The sequence below is a fragment of the Chironomus tepperi genome, unplaced genomic scaffold (genome assembly GCF_022539635.2).
Source record: "Chironomus tepperi strain 1889 unplaced genomic scaffold, CSIRO-AGI_Ctep_v1 contig_137, whole genome shotgun sequence".
NCBI classification, from domain to species: Eukaryota; Metazoa; Arthropoda; class Insecta; order Diptera; family Chironomidae; genus Chironomus; species Chironomus tepperi.
This window is the reverse complement of record NW_027226259.1, coordinates 999,747-1,014,180: the sequence shown is the minus strand read 5'-3', so window position 1 is coordinate 1,014,180 and position 14,434 is coordinate 999,747. Positions and strand designations below refer to the sequence as shown.

At 31.0% G+C, this 14,434-nt stretch overlaps 1 protein-coding gene across 1 annotated transcript in view; it reads left to right on the top strand.

The window, feature by feature from the left end:
• Positions 1-14,434, top strand: part of LOC139087719 (frequenin-2) — a 61,141-nt gene that overhangs the window by 36,445 nt on the left and 10,262 nt on the right. The window contains exons 2-6 of the mRNA XM_070636615.1: positions 556-1,310; positions 4,639-4,712; positions 4,880-4,969; positions 6,272-6,350; positions 10,707-10,795. Coding sequence (XP_070492716.1) covers positions 1,247-1,310; positions 4,639-4,712; positions 4,880-4,969; positions 6,272-6,350; positions 10,707-10,795 — 396 coding nt within the window. The 5' untranslated portion in view covers positions 556-1,246. The remainder of the gene's footprint in view (positions 1-555; positions 1,311-4,638; positions 4,713-4,879; positions 4,970-6,271; positions 6,351-10,706; positions 10,796-14,434) is intronic.

The window sequence follows — 14,434 nt, the reverse complement described above, 5'->3', positions numbered from 1 at the left end:
TGTTTGCCTTGCCTCTTGAGCAGTACTTCTGGTGGATTTTAAACCAGATCTTTAAAAAGCTTTTTGCTAGATTAAATTGGTATGAATTATTGGTATATTTGTGGTTATCGGACTAGATGATCATATACATGTGTCATGGCTGGTCTTTTTGTCTTTTTATCACAAGTAGTAATCGAGATTGTCACATTCTTTACGACTTTAATACGACACCAATGAGGACAGCGTCATTGTGTTCTGGTGCCAGCTACATAGACTGAATACGACTTGGTGACGGTCTGGAGCCTTCATTCTAAGCTCCGGATTATTAAGTCGTTTATATCAATTCTGATCCATTGCATCTCTTAAATGGAGCCTGTAGTTGCTATCATCACTTACTAATCGCAAAGCATTAGTGCTGCGATGCAGAACAGCAAGACTCCAGCAAAAAATGTTTATTTTGTCTCAACTAAAACTGCGCCTCAACTGCCAACAATTTCCATACTTTCAACTTAGAATATGGTTCGATAAATACGCAAATTTTTCATTTTCTTTTCTGTTTTTCTTTTCTCTTTTCAGAATAATTTTTCTATTAGAATAAACAGCAAAAGTCGCAATATTTTCGAGAATCAAACGAGATCTCCAACAATAAACGAGTGTGAAAAGGAAAACGAATAGAAAGTCATTCAATAATTTACTTGTGTATGACTGAATTTTCAGCGAGAGAAAAATAACAAGCTGACAACGAAGAATTCACAATAAAAAAAGCTCGATATTTATCTCCAGTTGTGGTTTTGTGGCATCGATATCAAGTCGAAAGTTTTTTTTTTGCAAACAAACAAAAAAGAATATTGAGCATAAAAAGAATCATAAAATGTGAGGAAAATATGATAATGAAATACTAAAGGAGGAATAAGCAAAAGGGCTAGTCAGGATTGTGAGCTGAAAAGTTCGAGACTTTCTGAATGATAAAAATGAGCAATTGAACGTTACATTATATATGAATACGAAAAACAAGTTAGACACGACGCCTGAAACTTATAGATAGATCCACATCCATTCTTGACAGTTCATATAACTGAATTTATAGTATAAATAACACACTAGAGTGAAAGTAGCATAGGAAGAGAGATAATAATCATAAAAAGGACGAAAAATATCTCAACTATTTTAATACTTTTGTTGTTCGTGTTTAGGAACAAATAAAGAATATAATAAAAGAAGGAGTAGAACAGTAAGGACAAAACGATATCCACAAAACAAAACAAACATGGGCAAAAAGAATTCTAAATTAAAGCAGGATACAATCGACAGGCTGACGACAGACACATATTGTAAGTATTCTTAAACTCATCTATTATTGATATGTATATTGAGCTTTTTATTTCTATAACACACGAATTAGGATGGGAAAAATGTTTCTGCTGTTCTTCCTTTTCTCATTCTGTGACTTGAATTTTAATTTAAATTTTAAGCATCTTTATAAGACATTCCATTTTCGATGAAGGAATTTGCTTGTAATTGTCAATATGTCATTCATCCAGGTATTCTTATATTAACTGAGCTTGTCTTTCTACTTATTCATACCTTAAATGAGATTTTCTGTAAAATGCGTTCAAATCCAGTCAGAACTCTCAATTCCCAAACTTCATCGAAATTTTATTCCCATGAAATATCCTTACTCAGTCAAAATTTTCTTGATGTGGCATGCAAATGTCCTTGAATACTAAAAAAAGGGTTAGAAAAAGGTTTCTTCCACGAATTGGTTTGTCATGAGAAAATTCCTTAATAAGAAAACGAGGAAACGAGAGCAGAATGAGACTTTTGTGAATGGAAAAATATTTTTTTGAGTGATGTCTCACTGACAAGAAGATTAGGATGTGTTTTGAATACATTAAATGGATCTTCTGTGTCTTCTTCTTGTCTCTTTTGTCCCCTAAGGAATTTAATTTTAATTTGATTATTTTTCTTGAATTGTTTGCCCAAGAATTAGAAGCATTTGGTTTTCTGAGTGTATTGACCAAATGGCAACAAGCAAAAGTCTTGTCTGTAATTTTTAGGGTGTAATTATGGATAAATTAAGATCTTCTGTTTGAATTTTGCTGATTAGAATAATTTTAAGTTCGAAGAAGACTTAAAAATATGGCCAAAGTTGTATAATTTAAATCATCCTTCCAATCAGGATTTGACGCCATAAGACGAGATAATTCACTGACAATAAGAAGAAAAGGAAGTCAATATCGAGCATCCAATCTATAACTGTTTTTAATATTTAATCAAGAATTTGCAGACTCATAAAATATTGATGGATTGTTAAGCTCACGCTTTATTATTCTATATCCTACAGCCATTTTCTGAGAAAATTTTATAGACCCGACACAAATCACATCTTTTTGTCAGATTTAGGAATGAAAATTTAGCTCGAAATTTACGAACTCTGTTGATAATTTGCCTAATTATCTATTAAGGCAAGTAATAAATATCCATAAAAAAAGCATGTAATCAGACGAGGACAATCAGAATATATCACCATATTAATCCTCAAGCAAGAAAATCGCAGAATTTCTATGAAAATCTGTAAGCCAAAATACGACATTGCATGACAAACTTTCATTAGACCTACCAAGAATGACTGTCAAACATCATTTACTTGCAGAAAAAAACGTGCTGAAAATCGGAAAAAGTAATAAAATTTCTTATTCAACCGAAAAGGAACTAGAAAAAATTCGATATAAATGTACATAAGCTCTTCATGGTAACAAGGCTAGTAGATAGATATTAAGGCAATATTCATAGATGTAATTTTCATAATAATTCTTTTATCCACTCAATACAGTATGTGCGGTCCCCACTTAATGATCATCTTAAGAAATCTTTCCATACATTTCCCATAAGTCTTGCATTTTATGAAAATTTTCCACTCTCTTTTCTTATAAATGACAAAACTTTTTCCTTGCTAGCGTATTTGGAATAAAAAGAAGGAAGGCATGAGAGATTACGAATGGACCAATAAAGCAAGAAAAAAAAATCCCTTTTTACCATTACTGCTGTGAATGAAAAGTTTCTTCCACTTTCTCGTTCTCCTTGGTGGCCAAAAATATTCATCAATAATCAAAAAATCAGATTCATTCATTTTTTAGTAGGGCAGAGGCATGATTCGATGATGGAAATTTTGCAATTTGTTCTGAGTTTATGGACCATTTTACCGAAGAATTGACCTTGTGACCATTATGAATCATATCAATGCTGTCTCCGATAAGCTGAAATTGTGATCGAATCATCATTCAAATGAAATTTTCAAGCAATTTTGCGCTTTAGTCACGACCAATTTCTGATTTAACCAACCAATTTTCCTTCCTTTTTGTTGTTGCTGTACGTTGATTTCATGATAAACTTCTTCTCATTTCTTTCTTAATCCATCACACGAGAGCACACCCGTACTTCCCCAAATATTTCATTCAACATTGACCAAATGGCATTCAACAAAAGTTGATTGTGCTCAAATTGCGTGCAATATTCAGACGGACTTTTTCTTACTATTTTTTATTCAATCTGGAAAAGACAGACGAGAAAAATATTAGAAACGGAAGTATGTGTGATAAATTACATTCATATTTTACATGTTTACCATTCCTACTTTTATATCGTAGTCCTCAATTGTGCTTTTTAAGTTAAACATTTCTTTTCTCTGTTTATCCTTTTTCATACCCAATTTCTTATATCTTTTGCGACTTATCATTTCGTTCCGATTTCAGAGTTTAGTGAATTCGTATACATATTTTAGAGTATAGATGTCAGAATTTGACAAAAAAATAAGCAGAATTGAGGACAAAAAAGAAGAAGGGATTCATTGTGTTGGGTTAGAGTATTAGAAAATTGCCATTGTTACATGTTCTTTTGTATGATGTGCGTTTGGCTAAATACGAATACTCGTTTATTGAATAGAATTGGGGATTATTTCTGGTAATTTTCTTGATTTTAAATTGAGGCAATAAAGTGGAATTAAGACAACTTTTGATCCGAGTTATGAAAAATTTGCTCCGATTTGGTTCTATTAATAGATGTATGTATATTCTAAGGCTCCTAGTTAAAGTCATCTTTAGAATCTTTAGCTGTGAAATTTTATGATTTTTGAGGTTAGGGTAATTCAATGCTGTGTTCCTGACCACAATTTGTTTGCCATGAATCCTACAAATTCAGCTGAACGTTTACATTGGCTTGTCATCATGATAACCAATTTACCTGCTTATTCACGTTTATGCAGAACTGACGTCATAAAAAAGAAGACATTGCTAAAAATTGTTTTCAGACTATTTTTAAAAGCAATCTTCAAGACAAAAATAAAAGCTTTGAAAAATCTTATTTCGTCCTGTCATTCACAAAAGTCATTGATAAAAGAAGAGCAGTACATTCATGTGTCCCAAGATGATTCACATGGGTGTAGAACTGAAGGCTATATTTATTGAAATAAGGTATCCTACAGCAACATAGCAAGCTATGACAAAAGCTCTAATTCGTCTATTCATTCATACATCTATTCATTAGGTGATTGTGTGGATGCCTTCATGCAAAATATTTATGTATGAAAAAAGTTTGAATAACATTTGCTTCCTTTTATTTTTTTCATTTCATTTCATCACCTTGTGAATGGCAACAATCTAGTCACAGAGAAGGAAATACGACAATGGCATAAAGGATTCCTAAAAGATTGTCCCAACGGACTTCTAACGGAGCAAGTAAGTTGAATATACTTTTTACCCCAAAAAAACGTGTACGAAGAATTTTGGAATTCCAAAATTTAAGAACTTGCATCAAGGAACAAAACCACAGAATTTACATAACAGCATAATCATATTTAATTAACAAAAATGTTCTTCATTCTTGTATTCTTGTTTCCATTTAGGGCTTCATAAAAATCTACAAACAGTTCTTTCCACAAGGCGATCCCAGTAAATTTGCATCATTAGTGTTTAGAGTATTCGACGAGAACAATGTAAGTTTTCTTATTTTCATCTCCACATGACATATGTCATATGTTATGTGTGGGTTTGTATGAGTCTCTTTTATGGAAGTAATAAGACGTAAACATAGCATGATGTTGTATGACAATAGAAGTAATAATGGCAAGAAAAGAAGAAGCATTGACAGCTTTTAAAGAATTTTTACCACATATAGGAAAGATGAAGGTTATGTAGCAGTTGGATGTGTTGATGAGAAATTTTAGGCATTTTAAGATCCTTTGGGGAAATTTCTTCAAATTTTAAAATAACCTCTTTCCCACAATTCTGATGAAATATGCATATGAGAAAATACCACATGAATGATGACTCAGGCAAACGAACTCGACTCTTGAAACTTCAACATCCGTAACTTTTCACAGTTTACTATTTTCATAGTTGGAGAAACTTCGTATCGTAACTTATGTTGATTAATGCATAAAGTCATTAAGGGGTTAAGAGAAATGGTTATTCATTTACTTTAATTTACTCTTGATGTGTAAGACTAATGGTAAAGTTTTAAATGACCATTAAAGTTTTGTTATTCAAGGATCTTTGAGAATGCTATTCAAATGAAAGCTCTAGGGAACTGAAGCTGTGGGATGATCAATTTTTCAACATGAGAAACAGAAGAAGCAGATTTATTAGAATTAAGAGATTTAGAAACTTAGACAACTGCTTTATGTTATAGCCCGGTGGACACAAGGCTCAATTTGGAAGTAAATTGGGTTTTAGAATATATTAGGATGAATTAGGTTCATCAGTTCCTTGGTCTGTCCTGCATGTAGACTCCATATATAATTGATCCTAAAATTAAAGTTCATTAATTAAATCGGAACATAAATGGTAAATTGATTAAATTACTGCTTCTGTCATGCAACATAAAATCTTTTATTAACTGTACGTTATATAGTGAATAGCAATGAATAATATAGATTAAAATTATTGATTATTTTTGATATATTATATTTAAATTATTGATATATTGAGCCTACATAATAGCATATTAAATTTCAGATAAAATTGCACTTGAATAAATGAATTTTTAAATGCTGCTCATTTAAACTATAGGTTCCCAGCTGTTGTGCATTAATAATTATTCAGCAATTAAAATTCAGAACCTCTAATTTAAATGAAGCTAATTTAGAATTTAGATTAATAAATTATGTAATAACTTTTTTTAATCAATGAAAATATTTTAAATTTTCTCTTTTTCCTCTCTTTTTTAATCTGCCCATAATTCCATAAATCATCAAAACACATGAAAAATAACACACAAAAACCACACATGCACACAGGATGGTTCAATAGAGTTTGAAGAATTCATTAGAGCGTTATCGATCACATCTCGTGGAAACCTGGACGAAAAATTGAATTGTGCGTTCTCTTACTTAAAAATTTTGAATTATCAAAACCTTAAAAAGATAAACAGTTACTCTCTTATGTTCTATCTATATTTATTTTATGCATATATATTTATTAATTGGATTGTTTGTGTTTTTGTGGAAAAAACCCAAATTTATTTTACTTTTTCATTTTTGGAACCGAGAAGCATAAGAGTTGTTGATGTTTATGTGAGAATCAAATTCATAAAATGAAGTTGCAGTCAATGTGTAGTATTGAATACTGCTTCATATTTTTATGATCAAATAGATCACAACAGTTTACGCAGTTGAACACAACTCCTTATGCATCTCGGGACCGTTTCATTTTCCTCATTGCACATATCAAATGAGACTTGCCAAAATGAGTTATGATTTTTTATTCCATCTCGCTCTCAAATTTAACAATTATAATGAATGAAATATTATAATCGAGTTGGGGTGTTTGCCAATGGAAATAAATTTAATTTTTTCTACGACGTTTTATTTCCTAAAGAATTCAATTGTTTCAAAAATGGGGAGGAATAATGTATGGATTTGAATTCTTTATGGGATACAGATGTTTTAAAAATAAATTTCGAGAAGATTTTCCATTTCATTTTCAAGCTTTTGTTTGAACTTGAACTTGATTTATTGTGAAGTTAAGATGCATACTGGTTATGTTGGGGTTGGATTATGAGAGTAAATTCTGATTCTGACAGGTCGTTATCTTCATTGTTGCAAGTAATGGGCTTAGTTAGAAACTATTTGAGAGGAATAATGGCAATTCTGAGGTTTTGTTTTCAAATATCCTAGCTCCTTAATTGTCACAAACAACTGAAGCACATAATCTATTCAATCTCATTTGCTTAACTCCCCAAAAACTTGCTAAATAAATTTGCATGAAAAATCTCATCACTTTCCAAACTTCCACAGTTGGTGACCTTAGAATTGCCATTGGCAAGCAGCTGAATTGAATAACAAATTTAAAATTAAATACAAAACCACAAAATACATTTAAATTTTGTATTCATTTGTGGGATTTGAATGCACTCGACAAAAAAGTAAAGCTCAAAATGTTCTCATCATCTCGTAATAAAGTTGCAGTTTTGCTAAAATTGTGCAACAAAGAAAATAAAATAAAAATTCATGAGAACATTCAGTTTTAAAATATTTATAGAGATAAAAAAGAACTAACTCTCAATTGTATCTCATGTTGCTTGCATATCCGCTTTCCTGCTTTTGTTTACTGCAACAGAAAAAACAAAAGAATTTAAAATGAAAATAAAAGCTGTAAATTCTTCAAATATAAAACAGCAGCAGAATGTAATGCAAATTTTTTATCTCTCTTCCTTCTCACTTGTATGCAGCACACATGGAATACTTACTGCATGTTTATTTAGTTTTTCTGCTCATGAAGAATTGTTTCTTCCCATCTTTCATTCCTGTTGTGCATTATTTTATTTTATTAATATTAAAAAATAAGAAACATCGGGGTTGAATACGACTACAAGATATTCCAACCATAAGAAGCAACTTTATACTTCCTTAAATTTATTTTGAATTTCATAACAAATATGAATATGTGAACAATTTTAAGTTTGCGTCAACTAAAAGCTCGTATTCGTTGTTTATGGCAATAAAAAGTTGGCAAAGGAATTCCAAAAAGCTGTCAATTTTAGTAACAGGGTGGAAACATTATTCCGAATTGCAGTGTTAAACTTAATATTGCGTCTTTTTTAATAACAAAATGCGCAAAAAAGTATCTAAAGTTAAAAATCACTTGCTGTTTCCAAGATGGAGCATGAAACTTAATGACGAAAATTATATACCAAAACTAAAATAAAACTCAATTTTGTAGCACCATAATGAGAAATAATGTGAACTTGCATAAATTTGTCACGTTTCATGAGCAATTTTTTCAGCAACTAACTGTGAACAAGTGAAGAAAAAGTTGTGTACTGTTATTGCAGTGCAATGCACAAATTTTTCATCATTATTTCACAGTTCCTTATGAATTTTCTTCCATTCTTTGACTAACGCTAGGGAAATGCGAGAAAAAACAGACGGAACGGAAGTGAAGATTAATGAAAAACTTTAAATTTGATTTAAAATTAAATATTCATCATCTGACAAGTTGATGACTTGGAAGTTTTGGACTAATTTGTTTCAATTTTCATGCTGTGATGTGAAGTGTCAACCAGAAAATTCAATCAGACAAGAAACTCTTGTTAGAATTGACAGCAAACACTCCCATATCGATTATCTTATCCCATTCACACATTCTTTGAAGCAGATGACTGACGAGCTTGATTTTCATTTTAATTTCCTGATTTCGTGAGCAAAATAATGATGACGATAAGTCAGTAACCTAAAGTGAATAAGACAGTCGATTTTCAATTTGTTTTAAGTACCCTTTTTTTGGATGAGGATGATGGAAAAGTTACTGTGCTTTTAATAGCATAGCACATTACTTCTCGATATAATACACTTCTAACATTATCGAAAAATACTTACTGTTCCTTTAAGAGTACTTGAAACTCAAGCTCATCACCATTTTATTGCATTTTCCATTAAGCATCTTTGTTATCTTTATTTATCTATCTTATCCTGTTACTTTCACAAGGGTGTTCTTCTAGTTGATAGAAGAGCTTTTGGTGCTCGACAGACTGTCTGATTGAGCATTTAGATGGATGATTTGAAGGATATGATGTTTTATTTTTAGATTTTTATGGATGTCCTTTAAATCTAGATTTAGATTTTGTGTTAAAATTGGAATGACTCAAGGGGACATTTGATATTCTATTGGAGGCTTCTTCTCGGGTATATATTTAATATGACAGCTGTTGTCTCCTTAAAAAAGATAAAATTCAAAGCTTTAGCTCAAAGTCAAGTCTTTAAGATACAAAGATGGAAAATGCGCTTTTATAATTTAAGTATTCTTATGTCTGTTACTTGTTGTAACTATAAAAATTATTTAAACCTATATATACATTTTATATTGTTTCTAACTGTTAAATGGCTCATCATTATAGCTCATTGTCTTTATTTTATATCCATTTATCATTCATCCTTATCACATTGTTCATGAATAAGAATAACGAGACACAATGACTGTTATGAAACAAAAACGATTGATAATATCTGATGGAACTTTTTAAGTGTTTTTTATAATTAAAATTTTTGAAAGAGAAATTATGATTATCTATGTTTTTCGCTTCCTTGGTTCCGCTTTTATTGACGTACTTTTGGATATTCACAAAATTTTTTTATATCTTAAGAAAATCTTGGAGTGGACACTTTGGTATTGATGTGAACTTTTATTGCTTTTACTAAAGCTTATGTTACTAGTTACTAATTTTATGGGAATTAGGATCTAGTTTTGGTATCGGCTGTGCTGTAATGAGAAAATAACGGTGATATATCTTAGTATATATTCAGCTCCATATCCTGAGTCAACAAAAAGCTAAATTTGAGCTCAGATCTAGATTTTTGTGACTTAGGGTATGTCTCCTATCAAGGCAATAAAGTCTTCAAACTTTTATCAAATATATAGTTACTAGCAGTAAATTCCCCAATTCCCGTACCTTAGCTGATTAAGATATGTCACCATAGTATGAAATATATTCATGCAATAGCTTATTTTCGATTTTCTCAATAAATTTCTTTACGCACGCATGACCTTTTAAGTTTTTGATTATGAACTTTTTAATTTCCTCTTCACGCAATAGCACTTGTGCCCATTCCTTGATTAAACCCCTCCAAAACAAAAATGTGAATGAACAAAAATCTTTGGATGATAAGCAAAAAAATCAATTTATTTTTCTACATCAATTTCTGTCCTTTTTTCTGCTCAATGTACTTTCTTTTCTTTTATAATATCTATCTTTGTCTATATCTATTTCAATATGTACTGTCATAATAATAATGATAGAGGAAAACTATCGTCTTTTTTTGTGATGTTGGCTATTTTCATTTATATTTTTTATATTTTATCGTAAACAGTACATTTAGAGTTGATGCCAATGTTACAGCTTTCGTCGTACGAGAGCTTTTTAATCTTCTGTGTCTATCTTTATAGATGTAGATCTGTTTTGATATTCTTTCAATATGTTCTTGGGTTATTTTTTGATGAAAGTCGTGCATATTCTTGCTCGGTCATAAAATTTAAAAGCTTTATATGAAATTGCTTTTTATATTGATCAGTGGAAGCAGAATATGCACTTTAAACATCAAAATCTGAGCTCGAATTTTTTGCCATCCAAAAAAAATCAATTGTCAATCCTTTCGGACATACAAATTAAAAAAATACCAAACTATATAAACTACTATCCATACTGAATATGTGTGTGTATGTTATCACAATCTACAGGGGCATTTAGATTATATGATGTGGACAATGATGGCTTCATAACCCGCGATGAAATGTACAATATTGTGGATGCAATTTATCAGATGGTGGTAAGTACTTCCATTTACAATAGTTTTTCGCTCTCTCCGACACACTTAACTTTTCATCTACCATTTTGTGTTTCGCATTTTGCAAACAATTTTATTGAAACAATCCTCGTTCCTTAATTGTTTTCCGCTCTTACTATAAAGAGCTATTCAAGTGGCAAAGGGTAAATATGAGGCAAAGAAAAAAGGAAAGGAGTTTTTTTTTAAAAAGTATGAAGAAGGAAAATTGCTGGTTGTTGGTTTTCATGATATAGGATTAGCTTCAATTTATACATTTTAGTTTCTTTACCCCTATAATGTTTGTGGACTGAGATGAAGAAGGCTTGTTTGTGCTGTGAATTTGTAACAATTTGAGTTTCACGACTGAAAATTAAGTTACTAAATGAAATTGCTGATTTTTTTGAAGTGAATTAAAATGGCTGATTGCTAGGGATCTACTTTTAATCCCTAATTATACAAGTGGTATATTTGGAATAACTGTTAGGTCGCTGTTATGGATCTATGTCAAAAACTTAGACACAGTGTCTATCATCCAGTTCTAATAGGAGGTAGTTCTTCAACAGGTGCTCTAGTGTGCACATGATAAGCTGCTCCCTGATATCCCTTCAGGATACAGCAGTGTAATGCAGAGAATATCTTGACTAACCAAGTCATAGTAGAAGATCAAACTCCTTGAACTTAGTAGAAGTACAAAACAATTGATTATTGTTCCATTTACACCAGTCTATCCACAGCTAAGACCATTTAAGCACTCAGCAATAAACACAATTTTTTAAAAGTGTATTTCTATATCTTAAGTCTCTCAACTCATGAAATATAAATAAATTTTTGTTTTTCAAGACACAACAAGCAGCAACACGAAGAAAATTTTCAAATTATGAAATAAAGAAGAATAAAAAAGTTTCGCTCAAGCCGTTCGTTCTTGTTTTAGTACATAAAGATGTTTCTATACAGCAGCCATCATTTGAAAGTAAAAAGCTAATCCTCATGATTATTTTAAAGAAATTGCCTTCTGATAATGGATATTTAACATGAAAGTTTCTTCATTCTTAACTTTTGTTTCTCAATAAAATGAAAGAGTTGTGGGAAAAGTTTTAGATTAAAAATGGAATAATTTATGTCCTTGATCAAGATATTAATAAATTTAATAAGTCATAACTTTCAATTTAGTACAAATTAAATTGTTGAAAATTTGCAGCACTTAATCTCAAACATTCCAAAAGTTCTTGTTATTTGCCACTTCAAACAAAATTCACTTAAAAGTGCCACAAAAACAAGACATCTCCTCTTCTATGCTATTTCATTCTAGATCCCATACATTACATCATAAAGCATACGAGGAAAACTTTTTTGAGCTTGGTTTGACACAAAACCAAGAAGATAATTTGTTGCCATCTCTAGAAAAATTAATCAACAATTTTTCAAAAAAAAAGAAGTAATAAGAAGTCACTGACATAAAAGTAATGATGAAGATTAAATAATGGAGGTTTCCCTTTTCTGACTTTTCATCCGAATAAATGGAATTGAGAAATAAAGAAGAAGATTCTAAGTGGATATGCCTCAAAAATTCATCATCTTTTTGTGAGGGGTTGAGACTCAATTTAGAGGTCCTTGAACTGTGCCATATCAATAGAAAACAAGCTTCTTTGCCACTTTCTAGATATAAAAAAATCTTCCGGTTCCTCCTATGCATCATAAATTTCATAACTAATCATTTCCACCCCTGCTACCCATTATTGTATCTCAGATACTACAGCAAAAAAATAACTCAAAAAGTACTTTGACAGTTGAGAGTTTATGACGTTTTGTTGATGCTACAGCATTGTATTGCGTTTATTATAGCTGTTTATAAAGAAAATTTCATGGGATCTGACTCGCTCTTTTGCTCATCTTTAACACTGAATGAAGTTCAAAAGCAATTCATTTTATAATTGGGACAATTTTTTGATGACACAACAAAAATGCTTTTTTTTTGTCGTTACTTCTTCGACTTTATTCCCATTTTTCTTCGTCTTTCGCGTCATTTTGAGTTTGGGTACGGAAAATATTAACGAAGCAAATGAAGAATGAAAGGGACGAAAGTGATTATGTCATCATAAAAATTTCGTTTTGAATGATGGGAAATTTCTGATGAGGATTATAAGTTTGATCATTAAAATGATAATTTTGTTCATTAACGGAATTAATGATTTTTCATGCTGATGTTCATTTCGTTCACTGTTCCAATAAGAATCCTCATATTTGAAGGATAGTCGTTATTTTTAGGATTCGGCCAAAAACTGCAGGCCTGCAATTCCTGCTTATTAGATACACAAGCCTGCAGTTTTCGGTTATCACTTATAGTTAATACAATGATGCAGGCTTGCTCTTTTGGGCGTCTTTTTCAACAAAATTTGTTTTTAAGGAGTTTTAACAGTTATGACCTCCAAAATTCGCCGGGAAAAAAGCAGTTATGAGTGGAAGTTATTTCAAACAATTAATCCCTAAGCATTATGAAGGTATAACCTTTATTGCATAATAATTGTACCAGTTGAAGCCATAAAATGACGAAAAGTGCAATTAAAATAAATGAGCAAATCCTTTTAAAAAACTTTCCTGTAAAATGAGTTTTTTTCGTTCCAAAACTCATAGAAATAAATCTCTTAAAATTCTATTTTACATAATTAAACAATTTGTTTTCTTCCTCATCGCGCTATCCAACTTTTCATCCCGTTTCCTTCTATTTTTTAAAAAAACTTTTGTTCGATTTATTGCAATCGTAAAAATCATCGTGAGGAAAATTTCTCTATCGACAATTGCATCACGTAATGGCAACTAAAAGTAGGAGGAATGAGGAATTGTTCAAAAGTATTAAAGGAAATAAAAAAGGGGATGGAATGATGAAAAAGTTAAGAGAATGTGAAAAACGCAGGAAAAATGTTTCGAATTTTCATTCATACATAGAGAAAGTAAGGGGAAATTAGGGGTTTTAGACAGATTTCTTTAGATGGTTCTACTTTATTGCTATTGTATTACTTCCTTAATAAAGTTGTTGCCAGATAAAGTTGTCATTCTCAAATCTTTATGTACACGTGTCTTCGACTAACTTATGTTCAGGGATGTATTTAGAAAAGTCAATAAAGGGCCTAGGAAGCTTAATTTTGTGATACAAAGACTAGTTTGGCTTCAAAGAAGTCAAAATCCCCTTTACAGATTGAAAATTTCAATGGAACTTTCCTAAATATTGGAAAAATTCCAAGAAGAGATCTTCGAATTAACCTTAAAATATTGAGCTTACCTCTCCATCCCCGCAATTCCGATATTATTGTGCGTTCCCAAAAAATCCTTCAGATACGCATCTGATTCTATCTTATTGTTCAAATAAAACTTTTGCTTACTTCATCAGAACTTTTATTTTCACAAAAATCCGAAAGTGCACATCGAGCACCCTAATCAAGAAAATAAAAATACAGAAAAAGTTAAACTTGATGAACGAAAGCTTCAATGAGCGTGAAAAAAAAACTTTTTTCTCCTTCCATTCGACGTTTTGTTTGAGGAAATGAGAGCAATAAATGGCAGATGAAAAGTTTTATTTACTTTACTTCCGTTTTTAACTCCTCGCATCTTTTTTACTTAGAAATAAGCAGCAACAGCAAATTAAAA